This window comes from Oncorhynchus tshawytscha, linkage group LG09 (genome assembly GCF_018296145.1).
Source record: "Oncorhynchus tshawytscha isolate Ot180627B linkage group LG09, Otsh_v2.0, whole genome shotgun sequence".
Taxonomy (NCBI): Eukaryota; Metazoa; Chordata; class Actinopteri; order Salmoniformes; family Salmonidae; genus Oncorhynchus; species Oncorhynchus tshawytscha.
Genome location: NC_056437.1, coordinates 1,984,937 through 2,003,519, shown reverse-complemented (window position 1 = coordinate 2,003,519; position 18,583 = coordinate 1,984,937). Strand labels below are relative to the sequence as shown.

General features: G+C 46.3%; 1 protein-coding gene across 1 annotated transcript in view; it reads left to right on the top strand.

The window, feature by feature from the left end:
• Positions 1-12,660, top strand: part of LOC112248117 (lysophosphatidic acid receptor 1) — an 88,384-nt gene extending 75,724 nt beyond the window's left edge. Inside the window, exon 3 of the mRNA XM_042326364.1 lies at positions 12,235-12,660. Coding sequence (XP_042182298.1) covers positions 12,235-12,542 — 308 coding nt within the window. The 3' untranslated portion in view covers positions 12,543-12,660. The remainder of the gene's footprint in view (positions 1-12,234) is intronic.
• The last annotated feature ends 5,923 nt before the right edge of the window (positions 12,661-18,583 follow it).

Genomic DNA, 18,583 nt, shown 5'->3' with positions numbered 1-18,583 from the left:
GTAGTGCACTACCCTATGGGTCCTGGTCAACAGTAAAACACTACCCTATGGGTCCTGGTCAACAGTAGTGCACTACCCTATTGGTCCTGGTCAACAGTAGTACACTACCCTATGGGTCCTGGTCAACAGTAGTACACTACCCTATGGGTCCTGGTCAACAGTAGCGTACTACCCTATTGGTCCAAGCTATGGCCCCTGGTCATCAGTAGTTCACTACCCTATGGATCCTGGTCAACAGTAGTACACTACCCTATGGGTCCTGTTCAACATTATTACACTACCCTATGGGTCCTGGCTATAGGGCCTGGTCAACAGTAGAACACTACCTATGGGTCCTGGTCAACAGTAGTACACTACCCTATGGGTCCTGGTCAACAGTAGTACACTACCCTATGGGTCCTGGTCAACAGTAGTACACTACTACCCTGTGGGTCCTGGTCAACAGTAGTGCACTACCCTATGGGTCCTAGCTATGGGTCCTGGTCAACAGTAGTACACTACCCTATGGGTCCTGGTCAACTGTAGTACACTACCCTATGGGCCCTGGTCAACAGTAGTACACTACCCTATGGGTCCTGGTCAACAGTAGTACACTACTACCCTGTGGGTCTTGTTCAACAGTAGTACACTACCCTATGGGTCCTAGCTATGGGTCCTGGTCAACAGTAGTACACTACCCTATGGGTCCTGGTCAACAGTAATACACTACCCTATGGGTCCTGGTCAACAGTAGCGTACTACCCTATTGGTCCAAGCTATGGCCCCTGGTCAACAGTAGTTCACTACCCTATGGGTCCTGGTCAACAGTAGTACACTACCCTATGGGTCCTAGATATGGGTCCTGGTCAACAGTAGTGCAATACCCTATGGGTCCTAGATATGGGTCCTGGTCAACAGTAGTGCAATACCCTATGGGTGCTAGCTATGGGTCCTGGTCAACAGTAGTGCACTACCCTATGGGTCCTGGTCAACAGTAGCATACTACCCTATTGGTCCTGGTCAACAGTAGTACACTACCCTATGGGTCGTGGCTATGGGTCCTGGTCAACAGTAGTACACAACCCTATGGGTCCTGGTCAACAGTAGTACACTATCCTATGGGTCCTAGCTATGGGTCCTGGTCAACAGTAGAACACTAGCCTATGGGTCCTGGTCAACCGTAGTACACTACCCTATGGGTTCTAGCTATGGGTCCTGGTCAACAGTAGTACACTACCCTATGGGCCCTGGTCAACAGTAGTACACTACCCTATGGGGCCTGGTCAACAGTAGTACACTACTACCCTGTGGGTCTTGTTCAACAGTAGTGCACTACCCTATGGGTCCTAGCTATGGGTCCTGGTCAACAGTAGAACACTAGCCTATGGGTCCTGGTCAACCGTAGTACACTACCCTATGGGTTCTAGCTATGGGTCCTGGTCAACAGTAGTACACTACCCTATGGGTCCTGGTCAACAGTAGTACACTACCCTATGGGTCCTGGTCAACAGTAGAACACTATCCTATGGGTCCTGGTCAACAGTAGTACACTACCCTATGGGTCCTACTCAACAGTAGTACACTATCCTATGGGTCCTGGTCAACAGTAGTACACTACTAACCTGTGGGTCCTGGTCAACAGTAGTACACTACCCTATGGGTCCTGGTCAACAGTAGTACACTACCCTATGGGTCCCTGGTCAACAGTAGTGCACTACCCTATTGGTCCTGGTCAACAGTAGTACACTACCCTATGGGTCCTGGTCAACAGTAATACACTACCCTATGGGTCCTGGTCAACAGTAGCGTACTACCCTATTGGTCCAAGCTATGGCCCCTGGTCATCAGTAGTTCACTACCCTATGGGTCCTGGTCAACAGTAGTACACTACCCTATGGGTCCTGTTCAACATTATTACACTACCCTATGGGTCCTGGCTATAGGTCCTGGTCAACAGTAGAACACTACCCTATGGGTCCTGGTCAACAGTAGTACACTACCCTATGGGTCCTGGCTATGTTTCCTGGTCAACAGTAGTACACTACCCTATGGGTCCTGGTCAACAGTAGTACACTACCCTATGGGTCCTGGTCAACAGTAGTACACTACTACCCTGTGGGTCCTGGTCAACAGTAGTGCACTACCCTATGGGTCCTAGCTATGGGTCCTGATCAACAGTAGTACACTACCCTATGGGTCCTGGTCAACAGTAGTACACTACCCTATGGGCCCTGGTCAACAGTAGTACACTACCCTATGGGTCCTGGTCAACAGTAGTACACTACTACCCTGTGGGTCTTTTTCAACAGTAGTGCACTACCCTATGGGTCCTAGCTATGGGTCCTGGTCAACAGTAGTACACTACCCTATGGGTCCTGGTCAACAGTAGTACACTACCCTATGGGTCCTGGTCAACATTAGAACACTACCCTATGGGTCCTGGTCAACAGTAGTACACTACCCTATGGGTACTGGTCAAAAGTAGCGTACTACCCTATTGGTCCAAGCTATGGCCCCTGGTCAACAGTAGTTCACTACCCTATGGGTCCTGGTCAACAGTAGTACACTACCCTATGGGTCCTGTTCAACATTAGTACACTACCCTATGGGTCCTGGTCAACAGTAGAACACTACCCTATGGGTCCTGGTCAACAGAAGTACACTACCCTATGGTTCCTGGCTATGGGTCCTGATCAACAGTAGTACACTACCCTATGTATCCTGGCTATGGGTCCTGGTCAACAGTAGTACACTACCCTATGTGTCCTAGCTATGGGTCCTGGTCAACAGTAGTACAGTACCCTATGGGTCCTGGTCAACAGTAGTACACTACCCTATGGGTCCTGGTCAACAGTAGTACACTACCCAATGGGTCCTGGTCAACAATAGTACACTACCCTATGGGTCCTGGTTAACAGTAGTACACTACCCTATGGGTCCTGGTCAACAGTAGTACACTACCCTATGGGTCCTGGTCAACAGTACTACACTACCCTATGGGTCCTGGTCAACAGAAGAACACTACCCTAAGGGTCCTAGCTATGGGTCCTGGTCAACAGTAGTACACTACTCTATGGGCCCTGGTCAACAGTAGTACACTACCCTATGGGTCCTAGCTCTGGGTCCTGGTCAACAGTAGTACACTACCCTATGGGTCCTGGTCAACAGTAGTTCACTACCCTATGGGTCCTAGCTATGGGTCCTGGTCAACAGTAGTACACTACCCTATGTGTCCTGGTCAACAGTAGGTCACTACCCCATGGGTCCTAGCTATTGGTCCTGGTCAACAGTAGTACACTACCCTATGTGCCTGGTGAACAGTAGTTCACTACCCTATGGGTCCTAGCTATGGGTCCTGGTCAACAGTAGTTCACTACCCTATGGGTCCTACTCAACAGTAGTACACTACCCTATGGGACCTGGTCAACAGTAGTACACTACTAACCTGTGGGTCCTGGTCAACAGTAGTACACTACCCTATGGGTCCTAGCTATGGGTCCTGGTCAACAGTAGTTCACTACCCTATGGGTCCTACTCAACAGTAGTACACTACCCTATGGGACCTGGTCAACAGTAGTACACTACTAACCTGTGGGTCCTGGTCAACAGTAGTACAATACCCTATGGGTCCTGGTCAACAGTAGTACACTACCCTATGGGTCCTAGATATGGGTCCTGGTCAACAGTAGTGCACTACCCTATGGGTGCTAGCTATGGGTCCTGGTCAACAGTAGTGCACTACCCTATGGGTCCTGGTCAACAGTAGCATTCTACCCTATTGGTCCTGGTCAACAGTAGTACACTACCCTATGGGTCCTGGTCAACAGTAGTACACTACCCTATGGGTCCTAGCTATGGGTCCTGGTCAACAGTAGAACACTACCCTATGGGTCCTGGTCAACCATAGTACACTACCCTATGGGTCCTAGCTATGGGTCCTGGTCAACAGTTGCACACTACCCTATGTGTCCTGGTCAACAGTAGTACACAACCCTATGTGTCCAAGCTATGGGGACTGGTCAACAGTAGTACACTACCCTATGGGTCCTGGTCAACAGTAGCGCACTACCCTATTGGTCCTGGTCAACAGTAGTACACTACCCTATGGGTCCTGGTCAACAGTAGTACACTACCCTATGGGTCCTGGTCAACAGTAGTACTACCCTATTGGTCCAAGCTATGGCCCCTGGTCATCAGTAGTTCACTACCCTATGGGTCCTGGTCAACCATAGTACACTACCCTATGGGTCCTAGCTATGGGTCCTGGTCAACAGTTGCACACTACCCTATGTGTCCTGGTCAACAGTAGTACACAACCCTATGTGTCCAAGCTATGGGGACTGGTCAACAGTAGTACACTACCCTATGGGTCCTGGTCAACAGTAGTGCACTACCCTATTGGTCCTGGTCAACAGTAGTACACTACCCTATGGGTCCTGGTCAACAGTAGTACACTACCCTATGGGTCCTGGTCAACAGTAGCGTACTACCCTATTGGTCCAAGCTATGGCCCCTGGTCATCAGTAGTTCACTACCCTATGGGTCCTGGTCAACAGTAGTACACTACCCTATGGGTCCTGTTCAACATTATTACACTACCCTATGGGTCCTGGCTATAGGTCCTGGTCAACAGTAGAACACTACCTTATGGGTCCTGGTCAACAGTAGTACACTACCCTATGGGTCCTGGCTATGGGTCCTGGTCAACAGTAGTACACTACCCTATGGGTCCTGGTCAACAGTAGTACACTACCCTATGGGTCCTGGTCAACAGTAGTACACTACTACCCTGTGGGTCCTGGTCAACAGTAGTGCACTACCCTATGGGTCCTAGCTATGGGTCCTGGTCATCAGTAGTACACTACCCTATGGGTCCTGGTCAACAGTAGTACACTACCCTATGGGCCCTGGTCAACAGTAGTACACTACCCTATGGGTCCTGGTCAACAGTAGTACACTACTACCCTGTGGGTCTTGTTCAACAGTAGTGCACTACCCTATGGGTCCTAGCTATGGGTCCTGGTCAACAGTAGTACACTACCCTATGGGTCCTGGTCAACAGTAATACACTACCCTATGGGTCCTGGTCAACAGTAGTACACTACCCTATGGGTCCTGGTCAACAGTAGTACACTACCCTATGGGTCCTAGATATGGGTCCTGGTCAACAGTAGTGCAATACCCTATGGGTGCTAGCTATGGGTCCTGGTCAACAGTAGTGCACTACCCTATGGGCCCTGGTCAACAGTAGTACACTACCCTATGGGTCGTGGCTATGGGTCCTGGTCAACAGTAGTACACAACCCTATGGGTCCTGGTCAACAGTAGTACACTACCCTATGGGTCCTAGCTATGGGTCCTGGTCAACAGTAGAACACTAGCCTATGGGTCCTGGTCAACCGTAGTACACTACCCTATGGGTCCTAGCTATGGGTCCTGGTCAACAGTAGTACACTACCCTATGGGTCCTGGTCAACAGTAGTACACTACCCTATGGGCCCTGGTCAACAGTAGTACACTACCCTATGGGGCCTGGTCAACAGTAGTACACTACTACCCTGTGGGTCTTGTTCAACAGTAGTGCACTACCCTATGGGTCCTAGCTATGGGTCCTGGATAACAGTAGTACACTACCCTATGGGTCCTGGTCAACAGTAGTACACTACCCTATGGGTCCTACTCAACAGTAGTACACTACCCTATGGGTCCTGGTCAACAGTAGTACACTACTAACCTGTGGGTCCGGGTCAACAGTAGTACACTACCCTATGGGTCCTGGTCAACAGTAGTACACTACCCTATGGGTCCTAGATATGGGTCCTGGTCAACAGTAGTGCACTACCCTATTGGTCCTGGTCAACAGTAGTACACTACCCTATGGGTCCTGGTCAACAGTAGTACACTACCCTATGGGTCCTGGTCAACAGTAGCGTACTACCCTATTGGTCCAAGCTATGGCCCCTGGTCATCAGTAGTTCACTACCCTATGGGTCCTGGTCAACAGTAGTACACTACCCTATGGGTCCTGTTCAACATTATTACACTACCCTATGGGTCCTGGCTATAGGTCCTGGTCAACAGTAGAACACTACCCTATGGGTCCTGGTCAACAGTAGTACACTACTCTATGGGTCCTGGCTATGGGTCCTGGTCAACAGTAGTACACTACCCTATGGGTCCTGGTCAAAAGTAGTACACTACCCTATGGGTCCTGGTCAACAGTAGTACACTACTACCCTGTGGGTCCTGGTCAACAGTAGTGCACTACCCTATGGGTCCTAGCTATGGGTCCTGGTCAACAGTAGTACACTACCCTATGGGTCCTGGTCAACAGTAGTACACTACCCTATGGACCCTGGTCAACAGTAGTACACTACCCTATGGGCCCTGGTCAACAGTAGTACACTACCCTATGGGTCCTGGTCAACAGTAGTACACTACTACCCTGTGGGTCTTGTTCAACAGTAGTGCACTACCCTATGGGTCCTAGCTATGGGTCCTGGTCAACAGTAGTACACTACCCTATGGGTCCTGGTCAACAGTAGAACACTACACTATGGGTCCTGGTCAACAGTAGTACACTACCCTATTGGTACTGGTCAACAGTAGCGTACTACCCTATTGGTCCAAGCTATGGCCCCTGGTCAACAGTAGTTCACTACCCTATGGGTCCTGGTCAACAGTAGTACACTACCCTATGGGTCCTGTTCAACATTAGTACACTACCCTATGGGTCCTGGCTATGGGTCCTGGTCAACAGTAGAACACTACCCTGTGGGTCCTGGTCAACAGTAGTGCACTACCCTATGGGTCCTAGCTATGGGTCCTGGTCAACAGTAGTACACTACCCTATGGGTCCTGGTCAACAGTAGAACACTACCCTATGGGCCCTGGTCAACAGTAGTACACTACCCTATGGGTCCTGGTCAACAGTAGTACACTACTACCCTGTGGGTCTTGTTCAACAGTAGTGCACTACCCTATGGGTCCTAGCTATGGGTCCTGGTCAACAGTAGTACACTACCCTATGTGTCCTGGTCAACAGTAGGTCACTACCCCATGGGTCCTAGCTATTGGTCCTGGTCAACAGTAGTACACTACCCTATGTGCCTGGTCAACAGTAGTTCACTACCCTATGGGTCCTAGCTATGGGTCCTGGTCAACAGTAGTACACTACCCTATGGGTCCTGGTCAACGGTAGCACACTACCCTTTTGGTCCTGGTCAACAGTAGTACACTACGCTATGGGTCCTGGTCAACAGTAGGTCACTACCCTATGGGTCCTAGCTATGGGTCCTGGTCAACAGTAGTACACTACCCTACGGGTCCTAGCTATGGGCCCTGGTCAACAGTAGTACACTACCCTATGGGTCCTGGTCAACGGTAGCACACTACCCTTTTGGTCCTGGTCAACAGTAGTACACTACGCTATGGGTCCTGGTCAACAGTAGTACACTACCCTATGTGTCCTAGCTATGGGTCCTGGTCAACAGGAGTACACTACACTATGGGTCCTGGTCAACAGTAGTACACTACCCTATGGGTCCTGGTCAACAGTACTACACTACCCTATGGTGCCTGGTCAACAGTAGTACACTACCGTATGGGTCCTGGTCAACAGTAGTACACTACCCTATGGCTCCTAGCTATGGGTCCTGGTCAACAGTAGTACACTACCCTATGGGTCCTAGTCAACAGTAGTACACTACCCTATGGGTCCTGGTCAACAGTAGTACAGTACCCTATGGGTCCTGGTCAACGGTAGCACACTACCCTTTTGGTCCTGGTCAACAGTAGTACACTACGCTATGGGTCCTGGTCAACAGTAGTACACTACCCTATGTGTCCTAGCTATGGGTCCTGGTCAACAGGAGTACACTACACTATGGGTCCTGGTCAACAGTAGTACACTACCCTATGGGTCCTGGTCAACAGTACTACACTACCCTATGGTGCCTGGTCAACAGTAGTACACTACCGTATGGGTCCTGGTCAACAGTAGTACACTACCCTATGGCTCCTAGCTATGGGTCCTGGTCAACAGTAGTACACTACCCTATGGGTCCTAGTCAACAGTAGTACACTACCCTATGGGTCCTGGTCAACAGTAGTACAGTACCCTATGGGTCCTGGTCAACAGTAGTACACTACCCTATGGGTCCTGGTCAACAGTAGTACACTACCCTATGGGTCCTGGTCAACAGTAGTACACTACCCTATGGGTCCTAGTCAACAGTAGTACACTACCCTATGGGTCCTGGTCAACAGTAGAAGCAACTGGGCCCCAGCTTTACCATGGCCATTTAGCCAGGTAGCCTAGTGGTTAGAGCGTTGGACTAGTAACCAAAAGGTTGCATGGTCAAATCCCTGAGCTGACAAAGTAAAAACCTGTCGCTCTGCCCCTGAACAAGGCAGTTAATCCACTGTTCCTAGACCAGTTAATCCACTGTTCCTAGACCAGTTAATCCACTGTTCCTAGACCAGTTAATCCACTGTTCCTAGACCAGTTAATCCACTGTTCCTAGACCAGTTAATCCACTGTTCCTAGAATAACCCACTGTTCCTAGACCAGTTAACCCACTGTTCCTAGACCAGTTAACCCACTGTTCCTAGACCAGTTAATCCACTGTTCCTAGACCAGTTAATCCACTGTTCCTAGACCAGTTAACCCACTGTTCCTAGACCAGTTAATCCACTGTTCCTAGACCAGTTAATCCACTGTTCCTAGACCAGTTAACCCACTGTTCCTAGACCAGTTAATCCACTGTTCCTAGACCAGTTAACCCACTGTTCCTAGGCCGTCATTGAAAATAAGATTTTCTTCTTAAACTGACTTACCTAGTTAGCCAGTGTCATATTCAACTGGGCCCCAGCTTTTACATGGCCATTTAGCCAGTGTCATTTCTAAACGAGAGTGATTAGGAAGTGATTGGTAGTGATGCTATTGATGATGATGACAGTGATATTGATGATGCTAATGATGTTTTTGCTGAATGTTATCTCAGCAGTGTTGCTGTTAGCGTGGCGGTTTCTAGGGGTTCTTTTCTCCGAGATGTTTTAGGTTTTAAACACTATCTTCCTCTAGGGTGTGTTAGGGTTGTGTTGTGTTTAAAATAGTCTCTGTTCATCCCTGTCGTCTGTTATAAATTAGCTCCCATCCTTTTCCCACGACATCCCCGGAACCAGTATTTTTGAAGGGAGAGGAGTTCTCCCTCTCTCTCTTTCTCTTTCCCTCTCTCTCTTTCCATTTCTCTCTCTCCATTGACAACCCACAGCTCAGAGTCTGTCAAGAACATCAGCCTTTCTGCCCTTAAAGTCTATATTTATTTACAGGGCAGATAGAATCACCCCTGGGGGGTTACAGCATAGAACACCAGCTTTCCAGGAGGAAATTCAACCCTTCTTTTCTAAAGAGATGAAGTTCTGGTTCAAACACATTGCTTTTCTATTTCCCCGCTCTAAGTTGCTGTACTCCATGGGAGAACCCTTTGAAGAACCCTATTTGGGTTCCGTATCAAAGGGACAACCCTATTTGGGTTCCGTCTGTCTGTCTGTCTGTCTGAGGCATGAGATAGAGCCAGGCCCGTTGAGCAGCTGCACACAGAATAGAAAACAGCAGAGAAAAGCTTCCACAAAATATCTGCTCTTTTACAAAACTCCACCTGGAGTCTGAATATTATTTTTTTTTTTTAAACTTTCAGCAGCAAAACATGGATAGCGTAAATCATAGACTGTCTTTGTCTTGGTAATTATGGATATAATCAGAACATCATGTTGATCAAAGTACCACTCTGTGAAGCCCTGTGAAGGAAGGTAGGGGGCGTGTTGCTGTGTTTCACACTCTGGCACCCACTCTGTGAAGCCCTGTGAAGGAAGGTCGGGGGCGTGTTGTTGTCTTCAGACAGAGATAAGAGGAAGATAATATTGAGTTAGAGACACCAAGGAGATGACTTAGCAGAAAGCTACTAACTATCTTTGAGTCTCCTAAATGGCACCCTATTCCCATTATAGTGCACTACTTTAGACAAGGGCCCTATGGGGAATGGTACCCTATTCCCATTATAGTGCACTACTTTTGACTAGAGCCCGATGAGTCTAGAGGGTGCCATTTGGGACGAATACTATGTTAGTGAAAACACAGACACGTTGATACACTGGCTCCTCATGACAAGTTCTGGGAGGTTGTTTATCAAGCCTGCCATTACTGCACTTGGAATACAAGGTTGTAAACTACAAGGTTTAGTCTGTGGATGAAGAGTGGTCAGATAAAGTAGTGTTTTGTATGTTAGGTTAATCACACAGTATAGACATACTGTATGTTTCCAGTTTCCAAAGAATAATTATGTCCCTTAGAGAGGAGATTTGAAACTCAGACACAGTATGCATTATACTTACTGAGTCATTCATATAGTTGTATTACACTTACTGTGTCATTCATATAGTTGTATTGTACTTACTGTGTCATTCATATAGTTGTATTACACTTACTGTGTCATTCATATAGTTGTATTACACTTACTGTGTCATTCATATAGTTGTATTGTACTTACTGTGTCATTCATATAGTTGTATTGTACTTACTCACTGAGCAGTCCCATTCTCTAACCAACCAATACTAACTGACCAGTCCCATTCTCTAACCAACCAATCCTCACTGAGCAGTCCCATTCTCTAACCAACCAATCCTCACTGAGCATTCCCATTCTCTGACCAATCCTCAGTGAGCAGTCCCATTCTCTAACCAACCAATCCTAACTGAGCAGTCCCATTCTCTAACCAACCAATCCTAACTGAGCAGTCCCTTTCTCTAACCAACCAATCCTCACTGAGCAGTCCCATTCTCTAACCAACCAATCCTCACTGAGCAGTCCCATTCTCTAACCAACCAATCCTCACTGAGCAGTCCCAATCTCTGACCAATCCTCACTGAGCAATCCCATACTCTAACCAACCAATCCTCACTGAGCAGTCCCATTCTCTGACCAATCCTCACTGAGCAGTCCCTTTCTCTAACCAACCAATCCTCACTGAGCAGTCCCTTTCTAACCAACCAATCCTAACTGAGCAGTCCCTTTCTCTAACCAACCAATCCTCACTGAGCAGTCCCATTCTCTAACCAACCAATCCTCACTGAGCAGTCCCATTATCTAACCAACCATTCCTCACTGAGCAGTCCCATTCTCTAACCAACCAATCCTCACTGAGCAGTCCCATTCTCTAACCAACCAATCCTCACTGAGCAGTCCCATTCTCTAACCAACCAATCCTCACTGAGCAGTCCCATTCTCTAACCAACCATACCTCACTGAGCAGTCCCATTATCTAACCAACCAATCCTCATTGAGCAGTCCCATTTGCTAACCAACCATACCTCACTGAGCAGTCCCATTCTCTAACCAACCAATCCTCACTGAGCAGTCCCATTCTCTAACAACCATACCTCACTGAGCAGTCCCGTTATCTAACCAACCAATCCTCACTGAGCAGTCCCATTCTCTGACCAATCCTCAGTGAGCAGTCCCTTTCTCTGACCATACCTAACTGAGCAGTCCCATTCTCTAACCAACCAATCCTCACTGAGCAGTCCCATTCTCTAACCAACCAATCCTCACTGAGCAGTCCCATTCTCTGACCAATCCTCACTGAGCAATCCCATACTCTAACCAACCAATCCTCACTGAGCAGTCCCATTCTCTGACCAATCCTCAGTGAGCAGTCCCTTTCTCTGACCAATCGTCACTGAGCAGTCCCTTTCTCTAACCAACCAATCCTCACTGAGCAGTCACATTCTCTTACCAATCCTCACTGAGCAGTCCCTTTCTCTGATCAATCCTCAGTGAGCAGTCCTATTCTCTGACCAATCGTCACATAGCAGTCCCTTTCTCTGACCAATCCTCACTGAGCAGTCCCGTTTTCTAACCAATCCTCACTGAGCAGTCCCGTTTTCTAACCAGCCATTCTTCACTGAGCAGTCCCGTTCTCTGAGTCAGCGGTGCACAGGTGTGTCAGTGATGCACAGGTGTGTCAGTGGTGCACAGGTGTGTCAGTGGTACACAAGTTGTCGACAAGTTGCTAACATGTTGATATGTCTCTAAAATCAGTTATGATGCCCAGAACGGTTTTGCCCGTGACATATCCTGTTTCTATTGAATCCTTTCTCAATATATAGAAAATAACATTAAAACTCTACTACATATATTTATGTCCTTATTTGATCTTTCAGGCTTAAATTGAACCTTTTCTCTTCTCCTCCAGGTGCGTTCATCGTGTGTTGGACTCCAGGCCTCGTTCTCCTCCTCCTCGATGTGTTCTGTGCCAACTGTAACGTCCTGGACTTTGAGAAGTTCTTCCTGCTTCTGGCTGAGTTTAACTCTGCTATGAACCCCATCATCTACAGCTACCGGGACAAGGAGATGAGCGCCACCTTCAAGCAGATCCTGTGCTGTCAGCGCCAGGAGAACGTTAACGGGACGGCAGCCGAGGGCTCCGACCGCTCAGCCTCCTCTATCAATCACACCGTGCTGAGTGGAGGGAAACAAAACAATGATCACTCAGTGGTGTGAGAGGAGGAGAGGAGGACAGGAGAGGGACTGGGGCTGGAGACAGGAGGAGAGGGACTGGGGCTGGAGGTGGAGATAGGAGAGGGGCTGGAGAGGAGAGGACATGGGAGGAACTGGGACTGGAAACAGGAGAGGGTAGGGATTGGGACTGGTGCTGGAGATGGAGAGGGGGAGAGGAGAGGGATTTGGGATGGAGCTGGAGCTGGAGAGGAGAGGGACTGGTGCTGGAGATGGAGAGGGGGAGGGGGAGAGGAGAGGGACTTGGGATGGAGCTGGAGAGGGGGAGAGGAGAGGGACTTGGGATGGAGCTGGAGACAGGAGAGGAGAGGGACTGGGGCTAGAGCTGAAGACAGGAGGAGAGGACAGGGATTGGGGCTGGAGCTGGAGACAGGAGGAGAGGAGAGGGACTGGGGCTGATCACAGGAGGTGAGGGACTTGGGGCTGGAGCTGGAGACAGGAGGACAGGGGCTGGAGTTACAGACAAGAGGAGAGGAGAGGGACTGGGGCTGATCACAGGAGGTGAGGGACTTGGGGCATGAGCTGGAGACAGGAGGAGAGGGACTGGGACTGGAGCGAAGTGGGGCTGCAGCCAGGAGAGGCTGCAGTGTAGAGCCCAACCCCGGGGTGGCCAGGAGATGGGTGGGAGAAGGAGGGCAGGCAGGGGCCAAGGAGGTGGGTGGGATATGGACTATAGGTCTAATGTTACTATAAAGACCAGGGTGATGGACTATAGGTCTAATGTTACTATAAAGACCAGGGTGATGGACTATATATCTAATGTTACTATAAAGACCAGGGTGATGGACTATACGTCTAATGTTACTATAAAGACCAGGGTGATGGACTATAGGTCTAACATTCCTATAAAGACCAGGGTGATGGACTATAGGTCTGACATTACTATAAAGACCAGGGTGATGGACTATAGGTCTAACATTCCTATAAAGACCAGGGTGATGGACTATAGGTCTGACATTACTATAAAGACCAGGGTGATGGACTATAGGTCTAACATTACTATAAAGACCAGGGTGATGGACTATAGGTCTAACATTACTATAAAGACCAGGGTGATGGACTATAGGTCTAACATTACTATAAAGACCAGGGTGATGGACTATAGGTCTAACATTACTATAAAGACCAGGGTGACAGAATGCAGAAAAAGAAGAAGCTAATGCCGTCTTGCTCTGAGGGTTGGAAACCGAGGGTAGAGGCATCGCAAGACTCTGATAGGCTGTTAGTTATTTGTTTTCTATTTTGTAAAAAATGGTTGTTGTTGTTGATACCACATGAACTATTTAAAGACTAATCTATGAATATGTAAAGAACTGGCTAATGTATAACCACTTCTCCAATATATAACCTGCTCTCTATTTTCCCTCTCTTTCTTACTGACCTTCTTGCCTTACTTTGGTTAGTCTCAAATGGCACCCTATTCCATACACAGTGCACTACTTTTTGACCAGTGCCCAGGGCCACCTAGTCTACTATATAGGGAATAGGATGCCATTTGGGACGTATTCAAACAGAAGCTTGTAAACTTGAAAGATGAAGATTCTGTCCAGTCAATATTTCTGCTAATCTCATCCTCACAGTGCCACGGAAACAAACCACCCTGATGCCTAACAGCTTACACTACAGTACTTATCGTTATAAACACATTACCACGTCCTCTCGGTATGAAGATCAATGGCGGTTTTTCAAGTATTTTAGTCCTTAAGTATGCTTTTAGTATTCTGTTGTCTGATAAGGTTGTCTGATAAGATCTGGGTCTGTGTCCTAAATGGGCCCTGATCAAACTAGTGCCCTAAACAGGGAATAGGGATTCCATTTTTGGGACGTAGCCCTGTTCATCATTTTAACTTTCTGTTCCCAAGTGTGTTGATCTATTGACAGAAAGCTTGGGACCTATTTTACCTAACTCAACCTAAAGCTTTGGCTGGATTCCACCCTTAGGATTACAGGCTAAAAGCCTATGAATATCCAACACTAAACACAACGGATGTCGTTCCTCAGGAGAACGTGTTATAATCATTTTAACTTTACGTTGGCTTTAAGCCAAGTATGACAGACGGTTTGGGACCACTGATTTGATAGGTGGTAAACATGCGGCCTTCTGCAATAAAACTGTTTTTTTTATCAACTTACGTGTCAGCAGTCAAGTTAAGATATTGAACATTCAAGAAGTGTCTCCGGCCACATCATGATGATGTATTTTTCATCACATGAAGCTTATTACATCATCATCACGATGCGGACGATGACGCTTTTCTTCTTGAAAGTCCAATATCTTGACTTGACTGGTGACACGCAACATATTTTGAAACTGGAACTGTGGACTAATGATGAAAAAAATACAAAAATATATATTTTTTTACAGAATTGTTCCTGTCTTTGTTCAGATAGCACGTTTTTGACCAATCAGAAAGCATAAACATTCCAGACTTCAGGTACATACACTCTTGTCCTTGACGATGACCAAAGGAAATGCTTCTCAGTTAATCGACAGTTAAGGTCCCCTATAGAGTGGCTATAGATGGCTTTATGTGCCTATAGGTTTATTTATGCTATTGATCTGAATGGGAAACTATAATTCAGCTAGATAGCAAACATCTAGTCAAGCAGCATGATGACCTAATAGTGTTACATCTAATGATGTAAGAAAATAGTTGATAATGTCACATCAAGGCTGTAATGTGTGTCTGTCCTATAAGCATCTGCAATATGGACACGTCCCTGTCTTCATAACCCATACCTTCATCCTGAGTGTGTACGAGACGGTCCCTGTCTTCATAAACCATACCTTCATCCTGAGTGTGTACGAGACGTTCCCGGTCTTCATAAACCATACCTTCATCCTGAGTGTGTACAAGACAGTCCCTGTCTTTATAACCCATACCTTCATCCTGAGTGTGTACAAGACAGTCCCTGTCTTTATAACCCATACCTTCATCCTGAGTGTGTACGAGACGGTCCCTGTCTTCATAAACCATACCTTCATCCTGAGTGTGTACGAGACGGTCCCGGTCTTCATAAACCCGTACCTTTATCCTGAGTGTGTACGAGACGGTCCCGGTCTTCATAACCCATACCTTCATCCTGAGTGTGTACAAGACAGTCCCTGTCTTTATAACCCATACCTTCATCCTGAGTGTGTACGAGACGGTCCCTGTCTTCATAAACCATACCTTCATCCTGAGTGTGTACGAGACGGTCCCGGTCTTCATAACCCATACCTTCATCCTGAGTGTGTACGAGACATACACAGTTGAAAAGTTTGGGGTCACTTAGAAATGTCCTTGTTTTTGAATGAAAAGCAAAAAAAAATTGTCCATTAAAATACCATCAAATTGATCAAAAATACAGTGTAGACATTGTTAATGTTGTAAATGACTATTGTAGCTGGAAACGACTGATTTTTAATGGAATATCTACATAAGCTTACAGAGGTCCATTATCAGCAACCATCACTCCTGTGTTCCAATGGCACGTTGTGTTAGCTAATCCAAGTTTATCATTTTAAAAGGCTAATTGATCATTATAAAACCCTTTTGCAATTATGTTAGCACAGCTGGAAACTGTTGGGGTGATTAAAGAAGCAATAAAATTGGCCTTTAGACTTGCTGAGTATCTGGAGCATCAGCATTTGTGGGTCCGATTACAGGCTCAAAATGTCCAGAAACAAAGACCTTTATTCTGAAACTCGTCAGTCTATTCTTGTTCTGAGAAATGAAGGCTATTCCATGCGAGAAATTGCCAAGAAACTGAAGATCTAGTACAACGCCGTGTACTACTCCCTTCACAGAACAGCACAAACTGGCCCTAACCAGAATAGAAAGACTGAGCAAGAGGACAAGTACATTAGAGTGTCTAGTTTGAGAAACAGACTCCTCACAAGTCCTCAACTGGCAGCTTCATTAAACAGTGCCCGCAAAACACCAGTCTCAATGTCAACAGTGAAGAGGCGACTCCGGGATGTTGACTTCTAAGCAAAGTGGCATTGGAACACAGGAGTGATGGTTTCTGATAATGGGCCTTTGTACGCCTATGTAGATATTCCATTATAAAATCTGCCGTTTCCAGATACAATAGTCATTTACAACATTAACAATGTCTACACTGTATTTCTGATCAATTTGATGTTATATTAATGGACAAAAAATGTGCTTTCCTTTAAAAAACATGGACATTTCTAAGTGACCCCAAACTTCTGAACAGCAGTGTACATACCCATTCTCAAGTGTTAGATATTAAACAAACTAAAATATGAAGAACCTTTGTATGTCTTTTCCTATATATATATATATATACCATTGTACATACGTGTGTACGTATGAATGTTTGTATGTAAAATATATATTCAATGTGAATGAAGAAAGAGAATGTTTGTTGTTGGAAATTCTAACAGAACCATGTAATAACCAACACTGTTAAATATGGATTTTGTCTTCTTTTTGCATTACGTTGATGACATTAAATTTGGGACCACAACAATGTTCTTTCTTCTGAAAGCATTTCCAGAAACGTCTGGGAATCTGAAATCAAATGTCTATTCCATTACTACTAATCATCATGTATGGTTAAGATCTTCAAATAAATGACAGTTGGCATGGGGTATGTACCAAATGGCACCATGTTCCCTGTATAGTGCACTACTTTTAAACAAGGCCCATAGAACTCTGCTCAAAAGTAGTGCACTATATAAGGAATAAGGTGTCAATTCAGACACACACATACTTAATCATTAGAAGTGGACTCATGCAGACAAGTGTTTCTATTCAGTCAGACTATAACTATAGGAGTCACAGTATAACTGTAGGAGTCATACAATCACTTCAGGAGTCACAGTATAACTGTAGGAGTCATACAATCACTTCAGGAGTCACAGTATAACTGTAGGAGTCATACAATCACTTCAGGAGTCACAGTATAACTGTAGGAGTCATACAATCACTTCAGGAGTCACAGTATAACTGTAGGAGTCATACAATCACTTCAGGAGTCACAGTATAACTGTAGGAGTCATACAATCACTTCAGGAGTCACAGTATAACTGTAGGAGTCATACAATCACTTCAGGAGTCACAGTATAACTGTAGGAGTCATACAATCACTTCAGGAGTCACAGTATAACTGTAGGAGTCATACAATCACTTCAGGAGTCACAGTATAACTGTAGGAGTCAGACTATAACTATAGGAGTCAGACTATAACTATAGGAGTCACAGTATAACTGTAGGAGTCATACAATCACTTCAGGAGTCACAGTATAACTGTAAGAGTCAGACTATAACTATAGGAGTCATACTATAACTATAGGAGTCAGACTATAACTATAGGAGTCAGACTATAACTATAGGAGTCAGACTATAACTATAGGAGTCATACTATAACTATAGGAGTCATACTATAACTATAGGAGTCAGACTATAACTATAGGAGTCATACTATAACTATAGGAGTCATACTATAACTATAGGAGTCAGACTAACTGTAGGAGTCATACAATCACTTCAGGAGTCAAAGTATAACTGTAGGAGTCATACAATCACTTCAGGAGTCACAGTATAACTGTAGAAGTCAGACTATAACTATAGGAGTCATACTATAACTATATCAAATCAAATTTATTTATATAGCCCTTCGTACATCAGCTGATATCTCAAAGTGCTGTACAGAAACCCAGCCTAAATCCCCAAACAGCAAGCAATGCAGGTATAGAAGCACGGTGGCTAGGAAAAACTCCCTAGAAAGGCGAAAACCTAGGAAGAAACCTAGAGAGGAACCAGGCTATGTGGGGTGGCCAGTCCTCTTTTGGCTGTGCCGGGTGGAGATTATAACAGAACATGGCCAAGATGTTCAAATGTTCATAAATGACCAGCATGGTCGTATAATAATACGGCAGAACAGTTGAAACTGGAGCAGCAGCACGGCCAGGTGGACTGGGGACAGCAAGGAGTCATCATGTCAGGTAGTCCTGGGGCATGGTCCTAGGGCTCAGGTCCTCCGAGAGAGAGAGAGAAAGAGAGAATTAGAGAACG